The sequence below is a fragment of the Ursus americanus genome, chromosome 34 (genome assembly GCF_024610735.1).
Source record: "Ursus americanus isolate L20-20 chromosome 34, mUrsAme1.1.p, whole genome shotgun sequence".
In the NCBI taxonomy this organism is placed as follows: Eukaryota; Metazoa; Chordata; class Mammalia; order Carnivora; family Ursidae; genus Ursus; species Ursus americanus.
Window position 1 is genome coordinate 11,951,772 of NC_142160.1, and position 23,825 is coordinate 11,975,596.

The window sequence follows — 23,825 nt, forward strand, 5'->3', positions numbered from 1 at the left end:
TTGTTTTTTTTTTTCTCTGACCACGTGAAGGCCAAAATTAAGTTTTCAGGTAAATGGCATTTTATGGATGTAGTGGTTTAGGCCATTGTAGACACCTGGATACAAGATATATAGTGGTGAGGCTTCTGATGTCAAAGATACAGTGATGGGTTTTCATTCACACGCATTCCGTGTGCCTCTGTTCTCCGAAAGGGACACTTCTGAAGTCACCTTGGAAATCATCATGGTATTTTCCCTTGGGACTCACTACTTACAGGGATATATTTTTCTTCTCAAATGTCAGCTCCCTTTCCCTTTTTACGTAACTCTTGCACCTGTTAGTGGGAGTTTGTAGGAACATGGGAAGGAGACCAACACACTTTTTCTTCACAAAATCGGTGTTTCCAGAGAAGTTACTGTTACGCACCCATTCAAATAAAACCCAACAGAGTCAAAACCCTCTCCCGTCGTGGCATTAGAACAGTAAGGTGATGTTAACTACAAGGATCGGAAAATTTGGAAAAGTTAATAGAGTTAAAATTCTGTGTGTTCTTTTTGAATTTTTTTAAAAAAAATACTACCCTCCTTCTCCTTCAGCATCTGTCGTATGTATTCTGCCCTCCCAACTCTGCCATGATTTCATAGGGAAATGTGTATACTATAAAAAAAAAAAAAAGCAGATTATAACGTGGTTCCAAACAGAATGTCTGCTTCTATCCTTAAAGCACGTTATTTAACTTATTCATCCTCTGCATTAGAAAATAAAAGTGCAGCTTATGTTCAAAAAGTACAATTCATACAAAGCAAGGTTTAAAAGTTCTGTACTTAGTGTAACCTTTTAGAGGTTTGTCTTGATTAGTTTAAATTCAGACTGCTTACCCATTGACTATAAGTAACTTTTTTTTTTTGTTTTCAAGTCTTTAGATGACAGATCATGCTGGAGTAGATGTGCTCTTGCTTGCATAAAGACAGCTGTGCTATGGCGTGTTTTTTGTCGGTTTTTGTGGTTTTTTTTTATCTCAAAGGTTAACGTGATTCAAGAGAGTGGTTTTGCTAAAGAAACCGAAGCACACTCGTCATTACATCGAAAAGGTAAGAAAACAATTCTGAGAGAGAGCAAGCAGAAAGGGCCCAGAATCACCGTGTGACGCCACAGGTCCGCTCACCGGGTCAGACGTATGTACACCAGTGTTGAATCTTTAAAACTCTACCCCGTCTTGGCCTTGCCCCCCTCCCCCTCCCCCTCCCCACCCCCCTTCAACCCCCCCAAAAAAAATAAAGGAGAGAGAGAGAGAGAGAGAGAGAGAAAGCATTCGCCTTCCCTCCGACAGTCAGAGACGTTCGGAGCTGCCTCTGCAAGGGGACCAAGTGTGGACTTTGATCTTCGGCTACGCTGTGCTTTGTAGAAAACGCTGCGGGGAGAGGAACGAGGGGGCGGCCGGAGCGCGGGGCCCCGGGGGCCGGCGGTGCGCCCCCTCGCGGCCGGCCGCGTCCCCGGGCGCCGGGAGCAGTTCGGTCCGGCGGGCGCGGCCGGCCCCTCACAAGGGGTGGGCCAGCGCCTTTTTCGAGCGCTTGATCATACTGGGGTGGAACTCGGTGTGGCGCCGGGCGTGCTTGGTGAGGTGGTCGCTCCTCATGAAGCGCTTCTCGCACAGCGGGCAGCGGAACTGCTTCTCGCCCGTGTGCGTCCGGTAGTGGCGCGTCAGCTCGTCCGAGCGCGAGAACTTTTTAAGGCAGTCTGGCCACGTGCAGGGGAAGGGCCGCTCACCTGCGAGGAGGGGGACAGGACGCGGGTGAGACAGCGACGTCGCAGAGCGCGGCCACCACCCCCGGGACGCGCGCCGCACGGCCCCGCAGGCGAGGCCCGTGGGCTGGTGGCGTGTCCACCCCCGCACCCCGTGCCACCAGCCGCACCCCGCAACCCCGGGGTGGCATCCTGACCCCCAGGACCTCAGGACGGGACTGCACGTGGGGCCAGAGCCGGCGCTGCGGACTCCCGCCTCCCACACTGGGAAACACATTTCTGTCGCGTAAGCCACCCCCTCGGTGGACCTAACAGACTAATAAATACCATGAGGAACTTTCCGAGAATTATGTTCTCCAAGCAAAGGAACTTGCTGTTTTATACCCAGTGGATCCCTGAGAGCATTGGCGATTATGATGATTATTCGGGCGGGGGGGGCGGTGGCCGGCGGCATAGGTTCCCCCAGAGAGTCAGGAACCTTAGCCCTTTGCTGGATTTGCTGGCGCCGTAGGACTGAGGCGTTAGTCCAACGGACCTCTCACCTGGAGCAGGTGTTTCCCGTCGGGCTCCCGAGTGTCGTGGCCACCCAGCCTCTGTCAGGGCCGGTCTGGTGACAGGGAGGCCAGCGCCCGACAAGAAAGCCTGCTTGTTCCTGAGCATCTTGGTAGCAAAGACTTTTAGAGACATGGGATGTGCTTCCCTGTGAAGGCGGTATTTTAAGTCATATTGTCTTCATTATGATTATCATTATTTTATTGATCTCTATGCCCAACGTGGGGCTCAAACTCACCACCCTGAGATCAAGAGCCCCATACTCTTCCAACTTAGCCAGCCAGGTGCCCCAAGTCATATTGTCTTATAGAAAAAATACGTCTGTTCCTTCTGCCACATAATAATCCTTTAAATACCTGAAGATAGCTCTCATGTCTTTCTCTTATCTCTGTTCAGACAAAGCAGTCCCAGTGTCTTCCATATTTCTCATAAAAGAATTAACATTATTCTAAAATAGTAAGAGCTAAGGGCTTCACCTGCCTTATCTCAGTGATTTCTCACAGGACGCCCCATGGAGGGGGCCCATTTCACAGATGAGGAAACAGGCTGGTGTTTCCAGCAGCCCCTCCTTGGTGGTTGCTTTCCTCAGATCCAGCATATTGTCTCCACCTCCCACTTAGTTAAAATGCAGCTAAGCCTCACCCTCCAGACGCTATCAGTTTAGCACTGGGGCCTCCTGGTCCCTGCAGTGGCAGGAGAGGGCCTGTGGCCACGTCTGCGGGACCCACACACAAGCTGAAAGGCAGAACGAGCTGTTTAAGGTGAGAGAGTCTTGTGTGCCGCTCTTGTGAGCACCTGCCTGCCTACTTCTCACCTCGTTCAAGTACAGCCCAAAGCAGCTGCTTCACAGACCCAGGGCACACAGGCTCGTGCCTTCCACAGAACTCTCCAGACACTCCTTTGGTAGGTGTGAGGAGTGCCTGTTTTCTCACTCCTGTCCCCACCTTCCTGGAACCCAGAGACTCAAAAGGCCGAGGGCTGTCCAGTGTGGCGCATCTGAGTCACCCAAATGTTACTCATCCTTTCCCCCCAGCTTCTCCTACCCTGTGCCAGTGATGGAGAAATACTGATAATCACAACAAAATCAAGCCTGTGTCATCTCCGTGACAGTCCACACATGGCTAAGGTTTTATTTGCTATTCTCTCAGCAGAGCAATGGTCATCACGCCCTGGACAATTTCCTTGTTCTTATGGGAAACCCGATATGCGCAAAACAAATCTGTATTAGTAGATTCGTGATACGTGGGTCTAGGTATAAAACCCTTGCTGAGCTGGGGGCTGACGAGCCTCAAAGACTCCAGGAGGGCCAAAAAAAAAAAAAAAAAAAACCAAACTAAACAAAAAGAAACCACACTTCCAACTGAACCCTCCGAAAAACTCAACAACATGGAACTGGAAACCACATGTTTGCAACTTCTAATGGATCAAACAGCATTCTACCCAATTCAGAACTTGGAACAAAAAGGTGGAATGCAGGGTGTCACAACCCAACAAGGTTATGCCTCCTGGGATGAAGACAACATCATGTCTGATTTTTGTGCTACTTATACTGCCGAGCATTTAGTTCATGCCTAAATGTGTGTGTGTGTGTGTGTGTGTGTGTGGTGTGTGTGTGTGCACGCACGCGCACATGTATATGTACAGCTGAGGTCGCTCACATGACCAAAGCCAGCTCAGAAGTTCCCAGATCACTGGGGAAGACAACCCCTGCCTCTTTCAGAATTACACTGCAGCCAAAGTCCTCTTAATCCCAGTAAAAGGTTTATGGGAGAAATGTTCTCTTAAACATGTTATGTTAAAAAATATAACGAAGAGTTAGAATTCGTACAGCGATGAATTATAAAACCAAACAGGACCAAAGCAAGCCGAACAGAACAACCCTCACTGCTCTCTCCGTACGGGAGCCGTGCCTCCACGGCTTTGTGATTTGGTGGTGAGAAAAGCGACGAAAAGGAGAGGCTCGGTGTTTTCTCGGTGCCTGTTAGGACGAAAACTCATCAGAGTGATTTTTCTTGGAGGAGTGGTAATGTGGTTTAGCTTACTCACTGGCAAATGTTTCTTTCAAGTGAGTCATGAGAAGAGGTTAATTTAGTGGAATGGATCTGTGTCCACTGTGGGGAAAATGGATCAGAAGACCACTCTGCTATGCTCTGGATTGGAAAAGAAAGAAGACATTCCCTCTGATTTAGGAAGGTGGCTTTATGGAAGAGAGAGTCAACGGAAAGTGATCATGAAGCTTGAATCAGCAATACGTGCAGAACTGTTGAGTATTTATGCTTACGATTTATGTTTCACGTGTAATCAGGGTCCCTTCCCATTGAATTCATCTTCAGTCTAGCTTATGGCTACACTGTCTTCACTGCCCCTCATGGCTGTCACTGTGTGATTGTTCTCCTGCTTCTAACCCAGATGCTGCCATTGACGTAGCATCTTGATCCCTGTTTCGGAGAAGAGAGGGCCACCTACTGAGTGCAGAGCAAATCTGAGCCAACAGCAGCAGCCTCTGTTAGGCTCATATAACTTGTATAATTCCACCTTAAGTTTCTAAGCATTTAAAAAAAGATCTACTTGGAAGTGAATTCCTAGTGTAGAAGCTCCAGGATCATTTTGATTCTTCTCGGATCCTTTGGAAAAACATTAGGAGCTTTGGGTCAGTGATCTAAATCAGGGGTTTAGCAAACTACAGTCCACAGGCCAAATCTGACCTGCCATCTATTTTTGTAAAGTCTACAAGCTAAAAATGGTACAAACACCATTCCTACTTTGGTTTTTACCAAATAGTTGGGGGGGGGGATCAGAAGAATAATAATATTCTGGGATAGGAGAAAGTGCGATGAAATTCAAAGTTTCACATCCATATACAAAGTTTATCGGACCACAGCCCCGCTCATCTGTTTGTGTATTATTATCTACCGCGGCTTTTTCACTCTGACAGCAGGATCAAGCAGTTGCCAGACACTGTATGGCCTACAAAGTCTACCGGGTCCTGTGGAGAAAGTTGGCCGACCCATGATCTCACCCTGAAGATTTGAACTTGTATCTGGTATACACCAGAGTTTGCAAATCCAGATGTGGCTTCAGGAGCCAGACACATGGTGAAAATGGGTGAAATACTAGGTGCATTCCCTCATGGGTTGTCCTGGATAGTGCTTTGTCCCCTCAAAGGCACTGAAATTCAACATTTTACAAAGCATTGTGCTAGCCGAACGATGTGTGTGTGCAGGAAGCCTGGATTCTCCTTGGGGACTTAGAATTTGTAGCCCTTTGAGACCACCCACCTCTTTAACCCAGTGAAGAGTCTACATACAACCTACTTTGGGATACACTTCGGCATGTTTGTTAATAACAGACACCTAATAAGGTATCATTTAAAAAATGATACATGTTTCGTACCTAGGAAAGTATGGAATGGAGAAATCCTACATACGGAAGGAACAGAATTTAAGGCTGAATGGGACCAGAGATCATGGGCAGAGGAGGAAAAGAGAGGTCTTGGAGAGCCTGTGGCTAACTCTTCACCCAGTAGCCAAGGGGAAATCAAGTCAGGCCTTTCAGCTCAGTGCTGAGGCCCACAAAAGAACAGTTAACCTTCTTCACACGAACAAATCATATGGCACAGCAACTATCAATTAAAGAATCTTTAAACTTGTCTTTAGTATTAATGAGAGAGTTACCGTCCTCCAGGGGAGGAGGGGGGGAAGAACAAGCATGTACTAGTGGTTTATTTCTGGCCTTTACAGGAAAACATACCCAGAGGCAGTAACACAATAAACTCTTGCTTTACTGGAGCAGAGCTGTTAACACCACAAGTTCCTCTGCATTCTCATTATTTATATACCACTCCCCTCCCCTTCCAGCAACCAGCTAAGCACCTCTCGCTGACAGACTCGGCTCAGAGTATAAAATAAACTTGATCAAAACGGCTACTGAATACCACACCTGGTGTGTAAAAGCCTTTCTTTGCAGAGACAGGTCAGGCCTCCAGAAGTCTCCTGGGCCTCCAAGGGGTTCAAGAGGAGTGGAGTAGAGCCTGCTGGCTATGCACTTGCCTACTTAGCACAAAGGACGGCTCATTGCTTTTAAGAAGAAACCTCCACTCTACCTGGTATTAGTCGACAACGCCAAGCGGTGAGTTCTCCATACAGAGGGAGAAAGAGGACAGTGTGGGGATTGCCAACGGGTTATACTCAACCTTGTCCAGGCTCCCTTGAGTTCAGATAGGCTGCCACTGAGATACTGGCTCAGGGCCTGGGAGGCCTATGTTCTCAACACACCCATTCCCACCTGGCTTTTCTCCCCTTCCCTTCCACAGTTCCACAGGAGAGCCTAAAATGGGCTAACCTTAATCAAGGCAGGAAGGTTAAAAATACAAAATCTGAACCTCCCATGGCTTCTAGCAAAATAACTATCTAGTAAAACAAATCTAAGGTCATGAGGCCTCCTTTTCAGAACAGAACTCCAAAAATGCCAATTAAGAATTAGAGTTTCTTGCAGATGTCCAAAATCAGGGTCTCTTCTGGAGGAAAAAATAGTGGGTTTTGATTTAAAAAAGCAACTAGGATTCCAGAGATAAAAGGATAATCTGATATTAGAAAATCATATTGATAATCATATCTCCCTTTTAACAGACTAATACATCCCCCCCCCCATCTTCCCTCGAAAAATGCAAAATAGTGTTTGATAAAATTCAACATCCAATCCTAATAAAAGCTTTTAGGAAAATAAGAGAATAATTCCTTAACAGGATAGAAAAATATAGATCCGAAACCCTTCCCCAGCAAGGTCAATAGTAAAATAAAGATAGCATTCTATTAAAGTCAAGCTCGAGGCATGAATGGACACCGTCCCCATCACTATCGCTACTTAATGCTGTTCAGGAAATGCTAGTGAGTGCAATTAGATAACAAAATAAGTAAATCATTGAAAGGGGAAGGTGATAGAAGAATTATTTGCAGCTAATACAACTTTCTATTTGGAAAGTCGAAGAAAAATACCTAAAAAGAGTAATATAAACTAAAAAATGCATTCTTAGGTATAAATATATGAAAGCACAATGGTTTTCTTATGTGCTAACCACAGCCGGTCAGGATGAGCCTAACAATGAAAGTTCAGGACCTGCATGAAGAAAATCATCAGACCCTGATATAAAAGAAAATGAATAAATGGAACACTTCTCATGTTCTCAGAGGGTAGGACTCAATGGTGTGAATATGGCAATGCTGTACAAATTTGTCTATGAAATTAACACATACCATAGAAATTCTTTTTTCTTGAACTTGACAAAATGATCCTAAAGTGAATTTGGAAGAATAAATACACTCAACTTGCCAAGAAAATTTTGCAATAGAACAACAATAAGTGAACACTTGTGATACCAGTTATTACAATGTATGATTAAAGCTGCAATAATTAAGATAGTGCGAGACCAGCACAGGAAAAGACAACTCAGTGGAACAGAGTCAAGTCTGAAAATAAACCCAAGACTCAATAGGGATGGGGTGTTTCCAATTAGTGAAGAAATGAATGTTTAATTCAATAAACCTCATAGACATCTGAAAAATTAAATCTGGACCCCTAACTTAGGCCATTCTCTTCAATAAATTCCAAATGAGCTATATACATAAATGTAAAAAAAAAAAAAACCCACAGAGGTGAGAGAAAATATAGGTGACTATTTTTAGATTTCTGGAATGGGGAGAGACTGTCTAAACATGAAACCAAAGGCAAAATCCTCTTTGAAGAAGTTGTGAAATACTTAAAAAAATTTTAAACTTCTGCATGGTAAAAATTCACATAAGTGAAAAAATTTAAGAGTCAGAATGGTGAACTAATAAAGGAAATTGCAGCATAAGACAAAAGGTTAAAATCTGTAATACAAAAGGGACACTTACAAATCAAAATTAATAACCCAGTTTAATAAAACTGGGCAAGGATGCACATTTGTAATTTGTAAAATAAGAAATACGAATGGCCAATAAATAAATATATGAAAATATATTTAATCTCACAAGTAATCAAAATGGGCCAATTAAAACACCAATGAAATATATATCAGGATGGTGAAAATGTTAAAAAGTATGTGCATATGGGGCGCCTGGGTGGCTTAGTCAGTTGAGCATCTGACTCTTGATCTCAGGGTCATGAGTTCAAGCTCCATGCTTTAAAAAAAAAAATGGTTTGTACATAGATCCATCACTGGTGGAGGCATGAGGAAACAGACCTCTACTGCATAGGTGGGTCTTATAATTGATCTAGGGCTATATGGCAATATATTCGTCTAGAAATTATTTTTGGTAATAATTAGATAGGAACACAGACGTGTACAGGGATACCAGCGTTGTTCATAAAAGCTAAAACTTGGTAACAACTAACAATAGAGAAGCAGTTTGGATACATTGTAGTGTACCCATACAGCGGAATAATGTGTACTTGTTATAAAGGTACTAGATTGTTACAGAACGAAATGGAAACCGGTTGGCAATACACCAGGAGAAAAGAGCAGTGTATGATCAGCTGTGTATGTATGTAGTGCATCATCCATGGAGAGAAAAAATCCTGGAAGAATATATATAAAATAGGAACAGCAGCTATCTACAGGTCACGGGGGATAAAGAGTAACTCTTTCTGTAATTTTCCTATATTTCTGGTTTTTTAAAAACAGTTAAGTTCAAATTTCTTTTTTGAGACAGTCAGAAAAAGGTCTTACACAAAACAAAGGAAACTGATGCAATGATTTTACAGTTTTCCACAAATGGGTCGATCGTTGATCAAGAACATATTCTACACAGAGAATGGGAGGGGGGCAGGTATTTACTCTCTATTGAGAAATAACACTCTGGTGTCCAAGACCAAAGAAAGGAGTATCATTCTGTTTCCTTCTCAAACTGTTAGAAAGTAAGAAACTTCCAGAACATCCCTCATCTGTTTCCTCACTCCTCCTTCACCCCCTCCCCTCCTACTTTTTCTGTATGTGAAAGGAAAATGGCCCCCACAAAGACAGAAAGGAACTGCCTTCAGAGCTGCATAGACAGTAAGGGCAAGGCTGCCTCACCGAGGGGTGAGCTCACTGGGAAGCAGGGGAGCGTGAGCGTGCAGAAGTGCAAAGCCCAGGGTCCAATGCAGCGTTCACAGATGAGGCTGGTGGGACGCACACCCACACAGACCTGCCCTGACCCCGGGCCTGAGGCACCCCCACCCCCTTGCTCATTATCAACTGTCCTCGTTCCTGCGGGACAGCAACGCTCACTCGCAGGTACAGGATATGAGCCTTTGTTCTATTCTCTTTCATGTCCATGACCCTCGAGTGCCGCAGCACCTTGCACCTGACGGAGGAGGTGTGCAGGCCATCTTTGGGCGTAAACAATTCTACACTTCCCTGCATAAATCGTTCCAACTGAGTATGACCTCAAAAATCAAGAAATCAAAACTCAAAAGAAAAATCAAAAGTCTCCTGTTTGCCAGAAATATTGTGACCTGCACATGGAGATGTACTGAAAAAATAACACTTCGTCGGCTCTGGAAGAATCATCCTGCCTCAATGCCATCCCATTACATTGCCATTTGCTCTTCGTCCCTCTCTGAATCCTTCTTGTGATTAGGTTTCTTTTTATATTTTATTTGTTGATACAACAGAGTCATTTCAGAGTTTGAATGTGTGATTTTACTTCCTGTCCCCTGTGTTTATCTGTGGAAAGCAGCTTGTCTCATTCTTTAGGTTCTGAGCTGGGAAGTGGGCGTGTGTCTGTAACATCTGTCATGAAGTACTTGATGTTAGTGTCTAGGAAGCAAGCCTGTCTGAATATTGCTTGTGTGTCCCCGACCTCAACTGATCTGGGAGTTAGCTCATGTGCTGGGACCTCAAAAGGAGAGATGGTGGACACCAGATTCTTGACTCTGGGTTCTCAACCTAGCAAGAGAAATGTCCCGATGTCTCAGTCATATGGCCCCATCACAGCAGCTCTGAACTGGCAGAGGTGGGGTGACCTCCCCACAAGCCCACAGCTAGGTCCGGGCCTAGATTGGCTGACTCCCATGCCCACGCTCTTCCTGTCCATCTCATACCCTGCTTCTGCCCAGTTGTTTGTGGGAAAGAGAAATAATAAATGAACCCACTAAACATTGAGCAGGATAGAAACGTTTCATGGCAAAACTAGCCTGACAACATAGATTCTTTGAATCTTTGCATTTTGGGTGACTTTTGTAACCATCAAATTAAAACCTGTCAAACCTGGCAGATAAAGCCAACTCGGAGGGCAGATGACTTGTCCAAGGACATGCTTGGATGAGAACCAGTTTTCAAACGCCTCCTTCAGCTTGGAACATGAGACAAGACTGGATGTGAGAGAAGAGCAAAGGCCCTAAATCAATGGAGAGAGAGCCTTATGCCACATGTTTCTCTCACTCTCTTACTCCCAGGCTCTTCTTTCCAGATGGACTGGCTCAGGGAGGGCATTTACAGTTTAAAACAGATATGTGCTGCTGAGCTTTAGAGTTTTAAAAATGGAAAGCAGATCCCGGAAGTCCTTAAATTTCAAGTCTCTTGATTGGCCAGTGCTTCCTACCAAGACCTGAGCTATAGAGAGAGGCTGGAGGGGCTGAGTTTAGAGAACAGATGTAGAGGTCCCTAAGAAATATCCTGCATTCTGTACTGTCCTGTTAGTAACAGGTGTGGGCAGTCCTGCAGGGTGGCCACTGTTGCCTGGCCTAGAGCCAGCACCAGCCCCTCTGGGGAAGTCCCCCCTGTCCCCCAGTGCCAGGGCACCTGACTGGCAGAGTCAGACAGCCACATTGAGAGGAGGGTCTCTGTGCATGCTTCACAGTCTCACCCTTCCAAATGTAGGGTGGGGAAAGGGACTGTGTGCTCCTGAGCCCAGGACCGCATAGCTAGGAGAATGCTCCAGGGGTCCTGAGTCACAGATTGCAAGGATCTACCACCTGGAGCCACTGTCCAGAGGCCCTCTTGAGCAGAGGAAGCCAGCACATGAGGATCAAGACCTAAGCTAGTGCATGACACCCCGGGGGAGATCATCAAGGTCAAAGTATCGTGTGCAATGTCGAAGCCCTCCCAGGATGCCAAAAAAAAAAAAAAGAGAGGAGGACTTCTTGCCTACCAAATACTAGATCACTCCCAGGAGAAAGAAAGGCAATGGGAGGCAGAGAGAGAACTCTGATTTTGCAAACATTTACCTAAAGAATACAATTCAATAGAGAAGTGAAGAGAGACCTGAATAGGACTCAAGATAAAATTTCTCCACCAACAGCCCAAAGTTGGGGGGCAGGGGGACAGGACGCGGGGCAGTGTTCAAGAACTCAGTTCTGGTTATGGACAGTGACATGTTTGCACACCCCACGTCTGTGACTGGGAAAATCGTGCCCGACGCACACCGTTGCTTTACAAGGGCCACTGAGACTTCTGGCATCCTTCGCAAATGCAAGGATAACCCTTTCCATTTGTGCTCTTAGGTACAATTATAGGTAGCATCCTCAGCTCCCAGTCTGGAGCAACCGCGATCCAGAGAGCTGACGCCTTTGGCAAGGATCAAGCAATGGGCAGAAGACAAAAATACAGGAGACAAGACTGCTGTCTGGTTAGAAAAATGCCTGCTCTACCCACCAGCCAGACTGTGGCCCTTGAGGTGGCTCTGAGTGACTGGTGACGCTTCTCCAGCACATGGTGTCAGCTTTTTTCCCTCTGGGCTCAACCTCTATACACCACTGGCCCCACAGTAAGGTTGTGATGACTACAGGCCACATGGGCCACCATCAAATAGTTTTTCGAGCTTTAATGGGATGAGCCATGGATTCCTATTACCCAGTGTTTGTCACCAAAGACCACAAAGCTTCACAGGGCTGAGCGGCCTGACCTTCTGCAAGCAGCCCCCCTCCAGCTCCCCCCGCCCTCCTTGGGCAGGCATTCCCGGGCAGAGCTTTGCCATGTGGAAGCCAGCAGGACGTCGAGGGAAACGACTCAGGTTGGAGGGGCAGAGCCCGCTTCTTTACACGGGGAACCCCTGCTTCGGAGGGATAAAGCTCCCTAGACAAGCATTTCGTGGCTGGCCACGGGGATGACGTGTAACAACACCGAGGAAAAGCCGGCTGTTCGCTTGTCATTCTGCTTATTTTCATTAAAACAGCAGTGGTACAAAACTACTGTAGAATTATAGCAGTGCAGGAATTTTAGTCATTTTTGTGTGTTTTCTGTAAGTTATTTTTAAGAGCTAGTTTTTGCCTAACAATTTATTACGGTGTTTTTGTGGGGCATGACGCACGCTGAAGAGACTCCGGAATCCCAACGGGAACTGTCGTATAAACAGCCCATGGTTGTGAAGATGAGGCCTTTATCTGTTCACACCCAGGGCGACCAACATTCATGTAAACACAATTCATTTCCCCGAGCGTTAAGACAGACAGACAACTGGAATTAAGACCAAGTGAATGGTGCCGCTTACCACACTGTTGCTGTTAACCTCATTCCGTGAGAGGCGTTGGGTACTGGCTTCTACAATGACCGCTGAAGAGGTATGAAGTATGAGCGTGAGCGCAGGAAATGCATGTTGAAACCATCTATCTTCTGCCAAGACCATTTAGTACATGCACTGGTGGCCTATCTTTTAGGAGGAACTCCAGAGATAGCTGAGTTCTTTCTCTTCAAAGGGGAGGAGGAAATGCTCTCTCTCATACGAATCTGTCTCTCATTTTGTCAAACCTCTGCTTTTTGGAACATCCTGTCTATAATTCCATGTGGGCAGATAGAGAGGGTATCTGCTGGCTTTGCCTGTCTGAAATCCTTTGCTTCTTTGGGGTAGTTAATAGCACACCTTGAATTTCCTTGTGGAAACTACCCCTTCTCCACTCTGAGTCTATATAATTCTTGGGGGGAGAGGTGACCCCACGCCCCGAGCCCAGAGTTTCGATGTGACCTAGCCATGCCACAGTGATTGAGTTCAGGGACAGGCCCAAAATTCTAACTCAGCTATGAAGACTGGAGCCCGAGACTTTTGCTGGAATCATTAGGAAAGGAGAACTTTCTTTCTTTGCTGCATTGGCAGGCTGGGAGTCCGCTACTGCCGGCGGCCACCTTACCACCATCCAGAGACAGCCTGCCCACGAATGAAGCCAAAGCAAAGGACAGCAGAGCTTAGCCAGGGAGAGAGCCAGACGCCAAGGCCCCGAAACCAGAGATACCAGAAACGAGAGCTACCCTGGATGTGTGGATAATTTGAACCGATAAAGTTCTCTTTTTTTACTGAGCCAGTCCAAGTTTAGATTCAGTTGCTTGCAACCAAGAGTCCTGACTAATACAGCTGTGGACCCAGAACTGGTGTCTTTTTCAATAGGAAGGAAGCAGGTTCTGAATAGCTCTTAGAAAATATAGGATAGGTTTGGTCAGAGTCCAAGATTTCTGTAGATATTCTTAACCAAGGTTCATTAAAAACCAGCAATGTGCCAGAATTAGAATGCAAGAGTAGAGAGCTAAGGACTGGTGGCTTTGGGGCCAAATCCAGGAGAGGCATGCAAGACAGGGTCTCTTCCCACTGGTGGACCCCAAGGGGTTCAGGTCAATAACAATTCATACATAACTCCAGGTAGCTAGAAACATGCTAGGAAAATCCCAGAGTAACTTTGAACTAAGATAACTGACTCCAAGTCTAATTCCTCCTATAAAACAAGAGTACTTTTCTATCTCATAGGACTTTCATGAGTTTATATATGACGATGTACGTAAACCATTTGGCTTAGAAGTTGGCATGTAATAAATGCTGGATGTTATTGCTATTTCTATTATTGCTACTATTAATATTACTCATTTTCCATTATTACTATTATTCACAATGTTCACTGTACCTGCTTTCAACATCTAGGACAGCTCTCTGCATCTAACAGTCGCTCCATAAATAAATATTCTTTCAACGAATGAGCTGTTGCTGGATTGCTCTGGAATTGTAAACAAAAATTCTAGGAACCTCAAGGGCATCTGGGCAACATCTATAAATTGTTTTTAATTATAATTCTTGGTGTACAGGGACACTATCCAAAATGCTTTCAAAGCCTAATCAGAATTAGTCTCAGAACAACTTCGGTCGAATCACTGAACTCCATTTTACAGATGGGAACACTGAGGCTCAGAGTTTTCATCATACGCAAGAGTGGCAGAGGCAGGACTCAAGCACAGGGCTGAGGGCCCCGACGCCCATGCTCTGACTGCTCTCCCTACTGAGGCCGCCCTGGAGAGGCCCTGCATTTGAGCTCCTTAGAGTGGCCTGGTCTCCCCATCACACACTCTTCTGACTGCCTCTACCTCATCAAAGCTGGCCCCCTGGAAGGGAGAGCTGGGGAAACCTTCTTTTCCCTCCCTTTGAACCAAGATGATCTATAGAATTCTTTCCAGTTCTGAAATGTCTGCAAAGCTTTTGTCCGTTGCCTGCCCCACCGGTTCCCACTTTCGTTCCAGTTGACTCTGGGAGGCACGCACTTCCAAAACGACAGAGACTCGCCTTGGAAAAATGTTTGATACAAAACACTGCTGCCTGCATTTCAAATCCTGGCCATTAATTTTGCATGGCTTAAGCTCCCCTCTCTTTATTTTCATCTATGTAAATAATGTCCTCGCTTTTTAAAAAGGCTCAATCAGGGATGAATTCCATTCTCCTGTTCAAATTTGTGATTGCTCTCAATTTTATTAAAAAAAAAAAAAATTCGAACCACCCAGTGGCCCCAGGCTTAGCCGGTGGTTCTTGCAGCTCTAGAATCCTTGAATTTCAGATCCAGATGTTCATTCACTCCTCAGGATTCCAGAGGCTAACGTATCTCATGATGCACCCAGATTCAAAGGGAAGCCTGTGGGTGCACCTTCATAAACGTGGGCTTGGAGCACAAATGGAAGAGAGTGCCTTGGAAGATCCCACACATAAAAAATGTATGTACCTCACTCCCTTAGTGGGGTAGGCATTCTCTATGAATAATAATGTGAGTCCTATTATTTGCTGAGGGGACTGCTTGAGGCCAGGATAAGACAAATGTTTACTCTTGGCCTTAATGCACCAAAAAGGTATTAAAGTTTCAGGAGGGCTCCAGGAAGGGCGGAGTAGGAAATCTCGCTGGCACTTGGCCTCAGGCTGGCTCACAGTGTGCCGCTCCCATAATAAAAGGGCAGAGGTCCTGGGCTGACTCCACCTGTGCCCTTTTGCTAGGTTAACTTGGTTCATTTGAAGCAGCTCTTTAATCCAGGATTTAAAAAATGTTAACCACAGACTGGAATTCTCGGGAGACCGTGGGGAAAAGAATTCAGATCAAAGAATTGCAAAGAATTCACAATGAGGCGAAGTCTCTCCGTAGGCCAAGCTTGGGCCTTTAGCACGCCTTCAACCACCCTTCAGAGTCCAGGGCGCCCTCTTGTGTTGCTGAAGGAACCCGGGCCCCAGGAGACCGGGCTCTGGGCCCAAAGTCACATGGCTGTCAGGGCAGCCGGCCAGCCTCTGAACCCTCCAAGGGAACGTGCTTCCACAGAACAATCCCCATACCTGAGAGGGTGGCCAGACCCTCCTCTACAGGCAAAATGATAGATGTGATGACCCCTCAAGGTCACTTCCAAGCTCCAAATTCTCTTCTTTCGATACTGACAGCTGCTGCCACCAAGATTTCTGATCTGGCTGGCCTAGGCCTGTGACTAGCTTCCCAACAAAAAGTGGGGCGGAGCGAGAGACAAGATTGTTCACAGACCACTGCAGAGGATCCCATTTCTTTCCTTTTAACCGTCTGTGGGTTTTTTTTCCCCCTCTCCGTCGCCCCTCCTTTTTGCGTGTGTTGCATAGAAACAGAAAGTGCCTTTGTACCAATTACTAGGCACTAATTTACGTTCTTCAGTGGGCGCTGGGCTTGCTGGAGAAACATTAGGATAAGGTGGGAGGGTCGGATGTGGGGGAGGCCTGGAGGGCTGCAAGCTTTTTCTCCAAGCTTGCAGAACAGCCAAGGGGAGTGAAAAAAAACCCGAAAAATTTGGAAGTCAAGACTAAGGGAAATGAGAAAGCTGGTTTTGTCTTGTTTGTTTGTTTGTTTAAATCAAGAATGCTAGTGACCATAAGGCATTCAGAAACCACACTGATGGCCTAGAAAGCCGACACTAACCAGCTCACACCACGTTGTTTTAGGGGCTCCTGGAAGAGTGAATACTGGAACCCATCCGCCCACTTTTCTTCCCAATGAACTTCTTAAGGAAGACCATTGTCAGCGGCTTTCCCAATATGTCATATGATAGTTCTCCCTGGGAAGTTTGAGCTGGGAATTTCCCACAGACGTTGCAGAATGACTAGTTCTTGGGATGAGCATCAACAATTAAGACAAGCATATAAATCTGACCCTATGTTCAGAATCCAAGAATTCATTTCCCTCAGGTTACATCTTTGCGTCTGAAGGTAATGGAGTGTTGCCATCAAAACAGCTCCATATTTGCTCCTCCACCTCCTCCCGACCCCCCACTTGTCCCCTTCCCTCGTCTCACCACTCATCCAAGCTCCGAGGGGAAAAGAGCGGAATAATGTTTTCATCCTGTAACTCTGCTCCATGTGTATCTTCTGTTGTGAAATAGTAACCTTGCCAGCAACAGAAGCTTTTCTAAGGCAACCCCGCTTTGTTTCTGCGAGGACAGCTGGATGGAGGGTATCCGAGGACAGGGGGAAGTGAGGAAGAGGAGCAACGTGTCCTACCTCGGGGACTGGCAACAAAGAGCAGTTGGGGCCCCTGAAAGGCCTCAATCCCCAGGGCGAGATCCCAGCATCGGGCTGGGGCTGGGGCAGCTGTCTGGGCCACCATTCCTTGGAATAGAGGGCGTTTTAGCCTCTTGTCTGAAACCCAGGAGCAATCCCTTTAGGAATCCATCCTTGCGATCCTTAGAAACCTTCCATCCTCTACAGCTAGAGGCCATTTTCAGCTCTCTGCCTTCTTCTCGAATGTAGATTGTCATTTTTCCCTGACAGAATGCATGAGGTTGTGTCTAGACAGTCTCCCTGGGGATTGGGGTGGATATTGCCCCAAGGGGGCAAAAATCAGATCTTTGGCAGGTGAAAAAAGTCTTAGCTATCACAGTGGTTTGCGCATTCTAAAGGGGTACAGTACATAAACAGCTCTACAGTATTCCCGTGGCACTAAAATGTCATGGGAGGGGAGGACGATTATGGGGAAAAAATGTCTAAAGTCTCCTCAGGGGAAAGAAAACCGGCGGGAGGGAAAAAAGTAGAAAAACTATTACCTGTGCAAGCAAGCCCCACTCGGGCTAAGCTGTAAATGTATTTTGGATGAGATATGTCAGGTTATGAAATACAACAATGCAGATCACTTGGGGAGCCCTAAGGAAAGAACAGGGCAGAGAGACTGTCTCCTCAAGGACCGACACGCAGGGCCTCCCTCCTACTTAGGAAGAGGAGAAAGCGGCGGAGACTGGACATGGGCTAATGGACAGCCTGTCCGGAAGCTACTTGTGAACTGAGGCCCCCAGTCTGGGGGGCCTGCAGCCAAAGTGAGACCTTGCCCTGTCCCTGAACCTCTGCCTCCCGGGGAATGGAATGGGTCTTTTCTCGCACCTCTGATAGCACTGGACGCTCCTGAACCAAACAGTTGACTCTAAAGGTTTTTACAGTATTAAAGGAGAAGAGTACGAGAGGCTCAGGGAAGGCCCGGCCCCTGTGTTAGCAAAATTTTCAACCTTTGGTCTCAGGGAGGGAACATCCTGGCTGAATGGACATTTCTAAAGAGGCCAGAACACCTATTTCCAGTGTTGGAGGAGACCTTCCAGGGTGAGGGTCCTCCAGATCCCTTCTGCCAGATAGTCTCAAACATCCCAGGGTAATGTGCAAGCAGGAGAAGGAGAAAAAGAAGCAATCGCTCTTGGCGGTTTTGCAACACTGTGTCTTCTTAATTTTACACAAATGATCCTTATGCTCCATTTTAAAAAAAAAAATTGTTGTTTATAAAACTTTTTCTGTAGAACTGAACTGATATAACCAGTGTCCGCATGCTCGACCCGTTGTCATCACTTGGGGAGCGCTGACCTGAGTCCTTCTAAAAAAAAAAAAAAAGAAAAAGTAAAATGGTCCTCAGCACGGGAGTAAAGCCTAAGGTCTCTATCATTGGGATGCCAGCCTAGCACGAGTCTACACTAGCTGATTCTGAAGATTTTGATCTGGAATTTGGATGTTGTTGTTTCCTTCCCCCAAACATACCCCCCCCACATATACATAACTGTGCAAGGTGACCACAAAGTCAGGAAATAGGATAAACTCTTTTTCTTTTCTTTAGTGCTCATGGGGGTTGAGGAGACATGGGCATGGCAGAGGTCCTTCTGAGTGAACGGGTATTTGTGGAGCCGTTTGAAGTATGTGCTCTGAGGTGGGGAGGAGTGTGTGGGTGTAGATGTGGGGGCTCTGAGAGGACTTCTGCGTGCATGTGTGTGCACACGGGCACATGGGTGACGGTGGTGATGTGGGTGTGGGTCTATGGGGGGGGTGTCACAGGATAAACTTCAAATTGCTCACATTTAAAAAAATATATATGTTCCATGTGTTTTCAGGCAAAGCACTTTAATGGGTCTAATTGTTAAACTGAAATGTTACCATAAATAACCTCTAAAGTGTCCCAAAAGTCCAGAAATGAAAAGGAATGTATTTGTGGCATTTTTCAGATTAACCGTGGATCTGCTACTTAAATGTTAGAGGCACGTTACTGGAGAAGAATATATAAGCCAGAGGCTGAAGAAAAGCAAATTGACCATAGTATTACAAAACGTAAACTGACGTACCACTTAAAAATAAGTTTATCCTGGTTCCTGATTTGGAGGAAAAACTCTCTATTACACACAAACTATAAGATCCAGAATTTCTTGAGGGCTTTCTGTACGTGGGATCCTATTAGGTGCTTTGTCTATGTTATTTAATCTTTGCAGAAGAACCTATGAGGGGGTCAGTGATAAGAGCCTACCCAGTGGATTAAGAAAATGAGGGTCAAACAAGAGAGGGTAGTAAACTTACACGCCAACAGAGATGATGTAAATGATTAAAATAAAGGACGCTGCCCTGTAAAAAAACGGTCAGCTCAAGCCAATTGTTGCTGGGTAGGCATTCAGGCCCAGTACTGCCTGATCAATCGATTTTTCCAGAGATGCCAGGACTCTGGATTTGTGCCGAATCTTCCGATTTTCAGATGTTGGTAACTAATTACATGTTTCATTAACTCTGTGTTGGCCAAGCCAAACAGATTTGCAAAGCCAACCCAGCGGCAGGCCTCTAGTTTGCAACCTTGGAATTGAAGTAACTTGCTGAAGTTTCTCCCACCTGGGAAAACAAGAGGACAAAGGGGAACCCAACTCAGAATTGTTGTTTTCGCTCAGGACGAAAGAGAAGTAGCTGCACTGGCTTATCAAATACCATTTTGTTTAAATGACTCAACTTCTAAAGCCACTGGGTCTGTGGAAGTGGGAGCTGTAGGAGGCTCTAGGAGGCGAGCAAGCAGCACGAAGGACTCTTATTGGCCACACGGAGCAGGGGGGTGCGGCTGGAATTTTAGCTGCTAAAATCTTCACAGAATGCAGACATTCCAAGGGCTATCTCAGGTCTACCTTCTGGATTTAATACGAGCAAAAAGAAAAACAACAACAGCAACAACAACAAGAAAAAACCAGGAAGTTCCTCACCTCATTTCCCCCCCTCCCCAAGACAATCTAACTTGAGGCTGAATCTGCAACTTCCAAATGCACAAGACCTCTGAGTCTTTTATTCAGAGGATCCTTGACACATACCTTCTTGGGTAGGAGCATGCTTCCCACAATATTTACAGAGGCTGAGGTTTTTGTTCAACAGTGTCCTGGTGTTACAGAGCCCCAAAACATAAACAAGACACCTGCTAGCACCCTATCACTAGTTTCAAAAGACCGGCTGTAGCATTTAAAATGGGATTAACATTTCACTCGGTTTTCCACTCCTGTGTAGAAGGTTCTCCTGGAACAGCTGAGCCAGCTTGCCTTATGGAGAATTAAAGAGCACCACGCATGCACGCACACAGAAGCAGCCATTTCTATAAATGCCTGAGAAAAATCACTCAGCTGAATGGTTCAGAACTCTAGGAATCTTTTTTCTAAGACAGAAAGCCTCAGGTAGCTCCCACAGAGACCCCGCAGGCCTCCCCGGCCACCCGCCCAGGGGCAGCTCCCTGAAGGAGAAAGTGCCTTTGCTCAAGGTGGCAGTGGGTGTCGATGTGAGCCACTGAACCCGGGAAACATGGCTGACGAGGCCAGGCCCGCCCAACAGCTGCTGGTGAGTAACACCCTCGGGTTAATATACCCCTGCTTCACCCCAGGGGAGTCACGCTAAAGGTCACATCCCCCAATTCAGGCACGCATCTGCCTTGCGACAGCCTTACAGACACAAACTTCCAACTGTGCTGTTTGAGGGCAGCTTTAGATGACAACCCCAAACAGACTTGTGCATTCACCACGCAGGAAACTCCGTGGCACTCCTGTGCCAGCAGCCACCTCCACAAGAGACACCGTCCAAAGGAAATAAAATCTGAAATGCAGTTACGTGGCCTTGCTTTTCAAAAGCAAAACCAAACCAAACCAACGAATGATCATTTTAAAACCACAGGCCCAGGGCCTCGTCTTAAAAGCACCAACAATTACACCCCAAAATGACGATCCTTTGCTAAGTAACTCCAACAGCCTCTTCAATATGGTGTCAGAGGGTCGAAGGAAAAGAAGTGCCATGAAAGGATCAGGTCCTGTGCTTTCTCATCAGAACAGCAGCTGTAAAAGAACCTTACTAAAGATGGTGAGATAGCACAGCCCAGCCCTTTGCAACTTTTTCGGAGTATGTTAAACAGAACCAGCAGAATTGGCTGACCAAGGGCTCTGCAAGCCTCCAAAGCCCGTTTTATTCTGCATTTGTCTTTCTGACCACATTCCTTTGGCCAGCCCTTGCCTTTTGGTCTCCCTGGGAGAGACCCTTCCAGGCCTCTAGGCCCAAGTTCTCTACTGAGCCTTGACCTCAGGCAAGGACCACACCTTCCCGCTAACATTTCAGGGTACAGGGTGCCACCAATCATTGGGGGGGGGAGGGGATCAGCTATGGAATGTCATTAAAAAGGCTAACTAGTCATGAAGTTAACCCACCAACCATCACTTGATCAAACTCCTCTGCCGCCTGAAGCAGTGTTATTTTAAACCTCCCTGGGGACTCTTGGCCAAATTTAAAACCACCTTGGCAAGCCCTGAAAAGTAGCAAGCATACAGCTAAATGAGTCCTTAGTCATCTCTAAAAGGTTCCACGTAAAGTGTGCCGCTTCTCCCCAGGTTTTGGCCATTTCGCTGCAATCCCTCAAGAGAATCAAATAAAAGATACGCCATTTGACCTCCCCAATGCCAGCGCCTGCCCAGGTGGGGTGGCCCCACGGTCGTGGGGTGCGGGAGTCCTGGGGGCGGGGCGGGCCGCGGAGGGGCGGCACCACTCCCCGAGAAGCCACGCACAGGGGCTGGCACTCCGCACTCACTCTGCCTGCCAGGTTAATGCTCTCCATGGCTTCTAGAGACTGGAGACAATTAAGGAGAAAGGGAGCCTTCCGTCTCTACGCGGCTCAATCATTTCAAGAGTTAAACAGCATCTTATCCAAAATGTTGGCACCCTTGAGGCCGAGTGTGGTGTCCTTAACGCCCAGAAAGACTGCCCGGCCAAAGGTTAACTAACCCCAGAGCTCGGTGGGAGAGGGAGACGCCGCTAACCTGTATGCACTCTGTAATGGGCTTTGAGATGGGAGGATTTTCCATAGACTTTCCCACAGCCACTGTAGGGGCACTTGTGCCTCTTTTCGGAGGCGTGTTTCCCCTTCGCAGCCACTCCAGGGTGGAGGAGGGAGAGCGGGCTGGGCGCGCTGCCAGGATCCTGTCTCTCCTCCGGGCTGTGAGAAGGACTCGACCCAGATTCGGTGGTCACGTCGCTGTCGGATCCCATATCCTCATCCGGACTCTCCAGACTGTCGCTGCACACCGAGGGGGTCTGGATGGGTCGGTACTTGTTCAGGTCCAACAAGCTCTTGGCGATGGTGACCAGCGTGCAGTAATCCTTCCAGGTGTCCCCCGGGTCACCGTGCTCCTTGGTCACCTCGCGCTCAGGTAGTCGCAGTCGCTCGGGGTCCGGAGCGCCCCCATGCTCCGGCACCGCAGCGCGGTTCGAAATAGAAACCAGACACTGGGCAGCCACGAAGTCCATGTAGGCGGCCGCGGACATGGTGCGGGCGACAGCAGCCCCGGCGGCGCGGCCAAACTTGGCGGTGGCTGCGGAGGTTCGGCTCGCCCTGCCCTGGCCTCGGACGACGAGCGCGGCGCGGCGCGGCGGCCAAGGGGGCGGGGGCGCGGGGCGCTTCCGACTCGCAGGAGCGCGAGGCGACCTCAGCCCCTCATCTTTACGTAACCGGCAGCGCCTCCGCACGCACCATCCACGGCCCCGGGCTCCGCCGCGCTGCCGCCGCTCGCCGCCGCCCGCGCCCCGCGCCCGGCGCGATCCCCCCGACGGGCGCGCCGGCCGCTCCGAGCCGGCTTCCCTTGGAAAGATGCCACACGTGGCGGCCGCAAGTTTATTCGCTTGAAAACGCCCCCGAGGCGCTGGGAGAGGAAACTGCAAGAGAGGTACACGCCCTCGGCCGCCTCTCCGTCGAGCCAAAGCCCCGGGACATTCACCCGACCACCCCGACGCGGGTGGCGAGGGCCGGACCGAGCTCCGGGTCTAAGAGACACTTTTCCCCCAGTCCACTGACGCCTTCTGAGCCCCTGCTTTTGCCGGTCCGCACCGTTCCGGCATTCTCTTGCTCAGTAACAATTTCGCAGAATCCCATCACGTCACAATCCAAACCCCCTCCAATTGGCCAGTGGGGAGGGTGATTCAACTCTGTTTACTTTCTCCCCCTGCCAGTCAGAAAGGCCTTTCGGTGGAGAGGTGCGTCTAGAACTGAGGCGTGCGGCCAATCCGACTGTTCCGTTTCGCTGCCTCGTGCTACCCCTACAGCCTCGAACGCTGACATTTAAAAGGGTAACAGCCGGGAGGCTGGAAGGGAGCAGCTGCTCATCCTCGGGAGCGCCTCTCCGTACGGTAGCTGCTCCGGGCTCCGGGCTCGCGTTCCCGCCTGCGGAGCAGTGGGACACACCTTCCCGAGTCACTTGCGCTCGTTCCCGTGACAAAAGAAAACTTCAGGTTCGGTTTTCCAGTCTGCAAACAGTTAAGTGACTTCCTGCAAACGCTAGAGTCCCAGCAACCAGCCTTCCAATCAAAAGTAAGTTGGTTGATGTCACTGACATTGGCTCAGCCAATCAGAAGGGCGTTCCGAAAGCAAGCGCTCCACACTTGTAAATGCCAAGAGCTGTAGTGAAACTGGACACATCCTTGTGTTTTGTGTGGCTAGTAGTAAAAGTGAGATATGTATGCGAGGGCAGGGGTGATGAAAAAATGCAATGCGAGTCAATACTTAAAAAAAAAAAAACAACTAAATATGTCAGGCCAAGTTGCCCAAGAATAAACAC

General features: G+C 47.5%; 1 protein-coding gene across 3 annotated transcripts; it reads right to left on the minus strand.

Moving 5' to 3' along the window:
* Nucleotides 1-23,498, minus strand: KLF9 (KLF transcription factor 9). Of its 3 annotated transcripts, XR_015722940.1 has the most exons (3): nt 22,035-23,498; nt 19,294-19,596; nt 14,950-18,328 (listed from the first exon to the last, which is right to left on the minus strand). XR_015722940.1 is itself a non-coding variant. In XM_045772353.2 (2 exons), exons 1-2 carry the CDS (start codon nt 22,537-22,539, stop codon nt 1,518-1,520), a joined length of 735 nt encoding a protein of 244 aa, XP_045628309.2. In that variant the 5' UTR covers nt 22,540-23,480; the 3' UTR covers nt 1-1,517. The 3 variants fall into 3 exon arrangements, 2 of the variants coding, with proteins under 2 accessions (XP_045628309.2, XP_087714967.1); XM_045772353.2 differs by lacking the exons at nt 14,950-18,328; nt 19,294-19,596 and adding an exon at nt 1-1,747 and having other exon boundaries at nt 22,035-23,480; XM_087858841.1 differs by having other exon boundaries at nt 14,950-19,596.
* Between the last annotated feature and the right edge of the window lie 327 nt (nt 23,499-23,825).